Below are 9562 nucleotides of genomic sequence, written 5' to 3' on the forward strand. Positions count from 1 at the left end.
AGGGAGGGAGCAGGAGCAAGGGAGGGCACAGAATCTGGTCAGCGGGGAGGTGCAGCAGAAGTAAGGGAGAGTGTCAGAGCAAGCTGAAGGCGCAGGGTCTTGGCAGGGGGAGAGAAGCGAGTGAGGGGGATTTGGGTGCGGGGTCTGAGCATGAGGGGAGATGCTTACTTGGCTTTGCACCTCCTTGCAGCAGGCTGTCATTCCCCCAGCAGGTGGGAAGGGGGAGGGATCTCAGTCCCCTCCTCCATACAGAAGGGATCCCAGGGCAGCTATGAGGCTGCAGCACTAGTAAGATCGGGCTTCCTGCTGTGAGGGTGTGGGAGCTGCAAAAAGAGACCCTGCCCCTCCCAACCCAGACCAGGCTCACTGTCATTCCCCCAGTGGGGTGTGGGGGGGAGTGGCAGGGGGAGGGGGAGTGGCAGGGGGAGAGAGAGCGGCAGTGCAAGGGGGGCACCAAGCCCAATCTGAGGGGGTGGCAGTTCCCCACCCAGGTTCCGTGGCCCTGCTAGGGTTCAGGCAACAGTTCAAAAGCACCGAGGTCCAGGAGCGGCTACTCGATGCCTTTTGCCTCAGACCCAGCCACCTCTCCCTCCTAGCAGCAGCGGCCACTGTAACAAGAACAAGCTGCCACCTGCACATGTGGAGGAGGAGGCTGCGTGGCTGGACCACGGTCCCCGTGCAACAGAGGGGCTATGTCTACACTGGCAGGTTCTTGCGAAAGAATGGCTGTTCTTGCGCAAGAACCCACAGAGCATCCACACTTCCCGTCTGCTCTTGCGCAAGATTTACAGTACAGCATCGGAAGAGAGGGCTTCTTGCGCAAGAGCTACGCTCTTTTCTAACAGGAGTAAGTCCTCTTGCACAAGACGGCAATGTGGACGCACAGCAGGGGTTTCTTGCGCAAGAAAGCCCTATTACTAAAACGGCCATCAGAGCTTTCTTGTGCAAGACGGCGTCCACACTGCCATGGATGCTCTTGCACAAAAGCATATGGCAGTGTGGACGTGTTCTTGCACAGGAAACCTTGCGCAAGATGTTCTTGCGCAAGAACCCGCCAGTGTAGACATAGCCAGGCAGTTCTGTGGGGGAAGGAGGAGGCTGCGTGGTGCGCAGTGGTGGGGCTGTGGGTGGTGGAGTGGCCAGAAACCATGCGCCACCAAAAGTCTGCTCTAGCCGAAAAAGCTCCAATAAAGCCACCTACACACTCTCCAGGAGGTGGGGGAAGGAGGACGCTGTTCTGTTAGGCTGAGTCATGCAAGGAACAATGGCAATGCACAGACCCAGTCACTTCTTCCTGAAAGTTGGTGTCCCCATCAAGTAGTGAAATGTCCGGTGGGGCTTTCTGGGACATTTCAGTACTTGATGAGGACACCGGCACATAGTACTTAAGATCGGGACAGTCCTGGAAAATTCGGGATATTTGGTCAGCATACCATTATGCAGTCACATCCCTAGTTCAGAGCAGTGGTTTTCAGCTCACTACGTGCAGCCCATTCAGCACACAGATGCAGTTCATGATATCCACATAGTCATACACAGGGCTCGCCAAGCCATGGCAAGCCCCACTTGCCAGCCGCACTGTCCGGTGATATGCGCATGCGCAGATCGCCCAAACCAGGCTCTTCCGGGTTGTAATCTACTCGCCACGGGCGAGTAGATTACATAGATTGTTGAGCCCTGGTCATACAACCAATATGCCTTGGCTTATTGGTTAATCTTGTCAACTATATGCATTCCTCCTCTCCCCCGCTGCCTCTGTATCAAAGATAATAAAGGGTAGAGTGGTACCTGTGAGGAGCTGGCTTAAAGCTGGCTCCCCAAGAGCACTGGATCCACCTGGCCCTCAACCCTTGTGCTGCTGCCTCTGCTAGAGGCAGCAGCATGCAGGGTGAGGGGGGTAGGCTGGAGCCAATATGTGTGGGGAACTGGCTTTCAAGCCAGCTTCCCATGTGCATCAGCTCCAGCAGGCCCCCCTCCCCCTTGCTGCCTCCTACAGAAGCAGTGTGGGGAAGGGGGCAGGAAGGAGCTGGTTCTGGGGCAGCCAGCTTACAAGCTGGTTCCCCCCAGCACCAACTCTTCATTGCTGCCTGTCCTCCCAAGTTGGCATAGCATGTTTCTATCCGCGGGGAGCTCGGGCCCCTGACAGACAGGGCTGCTGCTGCCACCCCACACTGCTGCCTCTGTATTAGAGGCAGCAGCACAGCATGGCAGGCAGTTGGTCTGCATCGAGATCTGGTTTTTAACTCAGCTCCCTTGCCAAACAGGAGCCAGTTTGCACTCTGCACTACTGCCTCTGATACAGAGGCAGCAGCGTGGAGTGGCAGGGGGCTCCCTGATAGTGGGCCAGGAGTGCACTGGCTGCCAGCCCCACATCCAAGGACTACTGAATAGTCATTTAACCTCATGCAGTTAGACAACTATTCAATTACACGATAACTAACAGCCCTAATGTAGGTAGTTTATATATAGTTTGGATGTGACCCACATAATGCAGACAGCTGCATGAGCAATCCACAATGGTAAAGAGATTGAGAACCTCTGGTTTGGAGCAAATTTTACCCCTTCATTATTCACCCCTCATTCCAGATCATCAGCATAGCTTGTAAGAACATAAGAACAGGCACACTGGGTCAGACCAAAGGACTATATAGCCCAGTATCCTGTCTTCTGACATCACTTAATGTCAGGTGCCCCAGAGGGAATGAATAGAATAGGCAAATCATCAAGTGTTCCACCCTGACACCCATTCCCAGCTTTTGAGAGACTAGGGACACCATCTCTAACCATGTTGGCTAACAGCCATTGACGGACCTACCCTCCACACATTTGGCTAACTCTTTTTTGAACCCTGTTAAAGTCCCGGCCTTCACAACATCCTCTGGCAAGGAGTTCCACAGGTTGACTGTGTGTTGTGTGAAGAATTTAAACCTACTAATTTCATTTGGTGACTCCTAATTCTTGTGGTATGGGAAGCAGGAAACTTTCCTTTCCCTAGTTACTTTCTCCACACCAGTCCTGATTTTAATTGATCTCTATGGTATCCCCCTTCTCATTGCCCTAAGGCAAGCGCCAGCAGGATTCCTGAAAGCATCCCCTTGTTAATCTATGTCCTCCCTGAGAAGTGACCATTCATGGTTCCTCTGTGGGCCCGATTCTCTCGAAAGCGGGAGTCATGCCCGGGACTAGTCCCTGAGGCGACAGACGCGCCCCGCAGAGGCGGGGAGAGCAGCGCCCGGTCTCTCGGCGTTAGAGTTGCGCCCCCAGGTGAGGAACTGGGGCTGTGTCCGCCCCGCACTGCTCCTAGCGGGCCCGAGCCGGGCCTTCTGCTCGCAGCGAGCCTGGGGCGGGTTCCCGCTGCCCCGGCTCCCGCCCGCACTGCCAGGCACCTGGCGGTATCCGCTGGGCGGCTCCAGCCCGCGCCCGGGAATAGGGCCCGCCTAGCGCGTCAGGGGCAGCCAGGGCCCAAGGGCGAGTGGGAGTAACGTGGCCACGGTTGCTAGGCAACCTCTCCCCCCCCACCCCCCGCAAGGGGCCTCTCAGCACCGGGGCTCGGACCTGGCCCACCCCCAGTGAGCTCGAGCCCGCCTTGGGCCGGGGCTCAAAGGTGGCCGAGGTCTTCCAGGGCAGGCGAGTTCGCAGGGCAGAGCGGCGGTTGCGTGGGCCGCTCTAGCCCGGCGCGTGCGGGGGGGGGGGGCTCTGTGGCAGCCGCTTCCGGTGGGCGCTGCTCGGTGGTGGCGGGATGGTGGGGGAAGAGGAGGAGGCCGAGTTCCCCGAGCGCTTCCGCGCCTACTCGGAGAACGAGCGGCACTGGCAGGCCCGCCGCGAGTTCATCCTGCGCAACCTGCCGGCGGGCGGAGCGCCGGAGCCCGCCAGCCGCATCGACCAGCTGCTCTCGCTCTCCATGGTGTGGGCCAACCACCTCTTCCTGGGCTGCAGGTGCGGGCCGCTAACCCTGCCCGGGCCTGGGGCAGGGGCCCCTCCGCCACCAAGAGCGTTGGAGGCCGGTTTCGTCCCCAGAGGCAGCTCCCTGAACCAGCACCATCCTTAGGATGTAGGGGGCCCTGCGCAGCACTGAGGGCCCTTTGCGGGGGGGTGGGGGGGAGTGTTTTTAGAGGTGTGGCTCTATAATTTTCAGCAGCACACTATTTTAAACTAAGGTCCTGTCGGCTAACGCAGTAAATTCAGAAACGGAGAGTGTGTTATCTCGGATTGGCAAATGCCCGTTAGCTGGCTCTTTCACAGACAGGTTCAATGTCTGCTAATAGGTCTGGCAGGCTTTTTCACTTTTAAGTTGACTAGATCCTCTGGGAGGAAGCAGAGCCACAGAACAGATAATAGGGTGAGACACTGGGTGGATTTTAAGACCCAGTGGTACCCCAAAATTTCAGGTTCCTTTTGCAATTGCATATAGGTAAAGATGGCCCTACCCTGAACCCACGCTGGGGCAGAAGGTTCTTGGGGAGAACTCTTATGCCCAGGGATGTTGCTCTTGCATCTCTCATTGGTTGCAGTTCCCTGCAAAACAGGCACTTGGGTGGGGGCTGGGGCAAACAGGGACCTGGCAGCTGCTTCTAGGAGCTCCATGGAATGAGGGCAGGTAGGATGCCATCTTAGCCCTAGGAGAAGGAGGACTTGAAGGGGAGGAATTAATCAGCAGAGCCTAAGGACCCCCAGTTTGAGAAATGCTGTTGTAGAACTAAAGCACCTTGTCATCAGTATGTGTGTACCTTGGGATAGCTTACATGCATTTATTACCACCAAGAAAAAAAAACAAAGCAGCTGTTCGTCCTAGCTGTGTTAAATTGAATTAATGCATCTCAGCTGAGCCTAGCTCCAGTCAGTATTGCAAAACAACACTTAGCAGCACAGAAGGACCAGATTAGCACACAGCTGAGTGAGCAGTGCATTATGAGCGCCAGTGTCAGTAGCATCCAAGCTTCAATATGTATCCCCAAGTTGAAAGCACTCCTTAACTCAAGCTAGAGATGTGTGCGCTTGGACAGCAGCAAGCTAACACTGCAGGGAAAACTTTCTATCTGAAACCCACAATCAGGACTAGTACTACTGTGTGGGTGCATCTAGACTGGCAAGATTTTGCGCAAAAGTAGTCGCTGTTGCGCAAAAACTTGCCAGCTGTCTACATGGCTGCTTGAATTTGCGCAAGAGCACTGACTTTGTAATGTACAAAATCAGTGCTTCTTGCGAAAATACTTTCATGCTCCCACTCGGGAAAAAGCCCTCTTGTGCAAGAGGGCCAGTGTAGACAAGGAAGAACTGTTTTGCGAAAAAAGCCCCGATGGCTAAAATGGCGATCGGGGCTTTCTTGCGCAAAATTGCGTCTAGACTGGCCGCGGATGCTTTTGCGCAAAAGCACTTTTTGCACAAAAGCACCCGTGCCAATCTAGACACTCTTTTGCGGAAATACTTTTAATGGAAAAACTTTTCTGTTAAAAGTATTCCACAAAATCATGCCAGTCTAGACGCAGCCGGTATGTATAGATGTGCAAAAGGTGGTTGTTATATAACTTTTGTTTCAATGCTGCTGCTGCTGCAGAACTAATCTGGAACACCTGTGCAAAAAAACTTTATGTATTTAAATTTTGATAGACCCACACTAATTGAGAGATGCATGTTTCATTCAGTTTTATAATGGAGCTGAATATACATCCTTGCTATACTGAGATATTTGAGGATTGGTTTATAATACAGTGCACTGTAGTTTCTTAATGTGGGATCAGTAATTTTTCACAGGCATTTATCTTTATTATACAGTTACAGCAAAGACCTTTTAGACAAGGTAACTGAAATGGCTGAGGGGATTGAAGTTGAAGATGCACCACAGTTTACTTCACGAGATGAAATAATGAAAAAGGTAACTATTCACTTCAGAATTTTAGAACTTGTTTTGTGAGGATGATGCTATCAGAATTTTTAGGTTTGTTCAATGTACAGAACCAATAGGTCTCAGGAACAAGGATTGAGCATACTTTTAAGTTCTGCTTTACTACTCTAAAATTCTTTCCTCTCATTCTTGTGCTACTTTGAACATTCTTCCTAACAACATCCCAGAAGTAGAAATATATTAACACAAATTGGTGGTGGAGCTACTAGCAAATTCGCAATATTTATTAGGTTTTAGTTACTAAGAAAATGTTGGTCAAATTTATTTCTACAATTTTTAAAAGCAATTTTATCCATTCTGCTGATTAGAAACCACTAATTTCATTTTTATGTATTTCACTGGAAGAATTGCACTGCAAGCTTTGCAAGTGCTATGTTCTCCAAAACATACAGCAATGAGAAGCTAATTCCCAGAGGTTTAAGGCCCCAATCCTGAAACATTAATGCATATGCTTAATTTTAAGCATGTAAATAGTTCTATTGATTTCAGAGACTACTTATGTGTTTTGAAGTTAAGTATATATGCTAGTGATGGCAAGATCAAGGCATAGTCTTATTTGGCTGGGGTGTGGTGAGCTAGAACACTGTGGACAGAGGCTGCTCCATGAGATGCTGGAGCAGCCTCTGTGCACGGGAAGCTCAGGCCCCCTGCTGACAGGCGCTGCTGCCTCTGTATCAGAGGCAGCAGCGTGAGTGGCAGGCAGGAACTGGTCTGCATGGGAGCTGGTTTTTAAACCAGCAGAGGCAGCAGCACAGAGTGGCAGGAGGCTCCCCAGAAGTGGAGCCAGGAGCGCACTGGCTGCTGGCCCTGCCTCCAAGGACCATTAAGTAACCATGTAACCCCTAAGAAATGTAGCAATTATTTAAAATAACCCACTTTCTAACATCCCTAGTTGCTTGCAAAGTCACTTGAAATTTCAAGACAAGACTCTGTGCGCGCACACATTGATGCACTTTTGTTCTCATTTAATGAGGATTAAATAACTACCTCTTGAAAACTCTACACATTACACTGGAAAGAAATGAAGTTGTGTTAAGTCTGTATTCTGTTATATTAAGGAAATCTTCTAAAACTAATAGGTAAAGTCTACTGTGCATTCCTCATGATGTTTAAAAGTTGTTGAAAACAGGACGTAAATGGTCATTAAGTGCCAAAAAATATTGAGCAGGTTGGTTGTTTTACTTTCTTGATGACCATATTTTTATAATTGGAAAGTGCATAAAGTTCAAATCCCACAATTATTTTACTCAGCACCACAGCCAAATTTGAAAATTGCTCTATCGGGTTTGCTATTTTTAATTTAGAACAATGTAATCATTCAAGTTACTGTACTACTGGCTGATTTGGGAGTACGCTTTTATTTCAAATATTTTTATTTATTTCCTGCAGATGCAAAATATGTATTCTGCCTTGTGGATAAAAATAAATAGGTTCTAGCTAACGAAAAGAAAATCTGCAGTATTCTACAGTGCTTTCTGGTGTAAAATATCAAAGTATTCATATCTTCTTCCTAGCTAATGGAGTAAAAATTCAAGTATCATTTGCTTGTATTACAATTAGCATTTTCATATTACAAACACATTACTTGTTTTCTTTTTCTTTTTAGCATCAGCATTAGAACATGAAAGAAGAGATCTCAGGGTTTTGTCATGATACAAGATCAATTTATATGGAGGACCCACGGTTAATTTAACATAAGATTTCTAATATAAGGACTTTGTATGCTGGACCCTAGGGACAGGATTTTTTTCTAAGCTTGTTCCATTATGATTATGGATATCCACTTCCAAAGCTTTTTTAAAATGAATCAGATTTTTAAACAATTTTACAACTCAGTGATTGATAGTACAAAGAAAAATATATGATGAATGATATTGACCCCTTTCATGTGAAGATAGGAAAGAGTAATAATGCCTAGAAAAGGGGTGGAGAGGGAGCTGTAGCATTCCCTCCTCTGTTTGGTCATTAAAAAGATTACAGAATTGTAATCAATGAGTCCAATGTAGGATAAGAGATCCTGGGGAATACTTGCCTCAAAGCACACACCCAGTTAGGAAAGTGGGGGCTCACACTTCACTCTCCATTGAAAGTAAGAGGCTGTTATAATGCTGTTTTTACCTAGGACTCATTCTGTGTAACAGGGAAAAGGGAGGGCATGGTACACGAAGTGGCCATTACCCTGCTCTTCCCCTTCTCTTACATGCTCCTTATTGGTCTGTGGTGATGTCCGACAGAGCTGATTTCCCCCTTTGCATGCCTGTGCCTTTCTCTTTTGCAGGAGAACCCTAGAGTCTAAAAATAACACCGAATATTCTCTTAAGTCTTTATTCTTTAATATTTTATGCCATATTTTAAAAGCTTTTGGAACACCTAACACCTGGATTCATTCAGTCACTGGAAGAAGTGGGTCTTTGCCCACGAAAGCTTATGCTCCAATAAATGTTAGTCTATAAGGTGCCACAGGACTTCTTGTTGTTTATGCAGATTCAGACTAACATGGCTACCCCTCTGACATTGTCACTGGAATGAAAATTTCAGTCATGGAAATCTGGATAAATGTCTTGATTTTTATCAATAAAATAATGTTCCTTTCATGTAAAGTGAATTCCCTCTCTAGAAGATTTATATGTATCTACTGCTGTTCTGGTGCTTGTCTCTCTTGTGTACAGTTCTATGAGATGCAATCCCATTTCAGGCACATCATATTTTCCTGGTAAAACCACATCCTTACCTTGCTTTAAGTTATAAAAGGAAGATATATACCAAATTTGGTGGTCCAAGTTCTCACCATTTAGGTGTTCTTGAACAGACAAACTCTCACATATATAGTAGATTTAAACATCCTGCTCTTAAAGTTTTGTTTTAAACGAGCAAATAGTCATAGCTTTCACATTTCTAGAAGTAATGAAATTTATGCACCCCTTTTGTTATCAGCATCTTTGATTAACACATTTCTTGGACTGAAGTTATGCATTTTTGAGAGTGGCTGCTGCAGCCCTAGAAGAAGAAACTTTCATTGGCAGTTTGGTTTTTAAACATTAATAATGTAGCCCATGCCATCCATGTCTGAGAGGAAGGTCAAAAGTGGTAATAACACTCACTCTCATTCTTCCTACAAGAGAACAGGTTTTAAGTGTTATGGTAAAAAGATGTAGCCAACAGAGCAGGCTGACCATTGTTGTATAGTTGACACCCCCATCATTCTTTTCATCCTAAAGTATTTACAAACTGGGATTCTGATCCTGTCACCATTTAAGCACACAAGTATATTTACATGTTAGTACCAGTGAAGTCACACACTGCTGTCATGTATATGCACAAATAGCATGCTGCTGCTTTAATCTACTTTTGAAGGATTGAGGGTATACATCCACCTACCGTTTGAACCTATGGATGCACAGAATATGTTCTAAACTGATACCTAGACCAGTAAGCTATTCCTTTCTAGCTATCCTGCATGCCCAACTCTCAGAAGTAGAAGCTGTATGTACATCATAATTGCAGGATTGGGCCCTAAGTGTTTTTCAACAGTTTTACTTTGTATTTCCCAATTGCTTTGTAGGCTCTTTTGCTAAAGAGCAGCAGCAATCTTGCACACACAGCTTTTTGTAAATAAATACACGCTTTAATTTGCATAGTTATTTGCATTCACTTTCCTGT

The 9562-nt window shown here is 47.5% G+C and overlaps 1 protein-coding gene across 1 annotated transcript; it reads left to right on the plus strand.

Moving 5' to 3' along the window:
* The first annotated feature begins 3691 nt into the window (after positions 1 to 3691).
* XTBD1 (XRN2 binding domain containing 1) lies at positions 3692 to 8507 on the plus strand. The gene is made up of 3 exons (XM_006116056.4): positions 3692 to 3936; positions 5773 to 5872; positions 7509 to 8507. Exons 1-3 carry the CDS (start codon positions 3740 to 3742, stop codon positions 7518 to 7520), a joined length of 309 nt encoding a protein of 102 aa, XP_006116118.1. The 5' UTR covers positions 3692 to 3739; the 3' UTR covers positions 7521 to 8507.
* The last annotated feature ends 1055 nt before the right edge of the window (positions 8508 to 9562 follow it).

Source organism: Pelodiscus sinensis, chromosome 16, assembly GCF_052426305.1.
Source record: "Pelodiscus sinensis isolate ZL-2025 chromosome 16, ASM5242630v1, whole genome shotgun sequence".
Classification (NCBI taxonomy): Eukaryota; Metazoa; Chordata; order Testudines; family Trionychidae; genus Pelodiscus; species Pelodiscus sinensis.

Bases quoted from the DNA above. Each gene is read 5' to 3' on its own strand.
- XTBD1 (XM_006116056.4), top strand. From the start codon at position 3,740: ATGGTGGGGGAAGAGGAGGAGGCCGAGTTCCCCGAGCGCTTCCGCGCC. The intron at 3,937-5,772 runs GTGCGGGCCGCT...TTTATTATACAG, and splicing joins CACCTCTTCCTGGGCTGCAG to TTACAGCAAAGACCTTTTAG.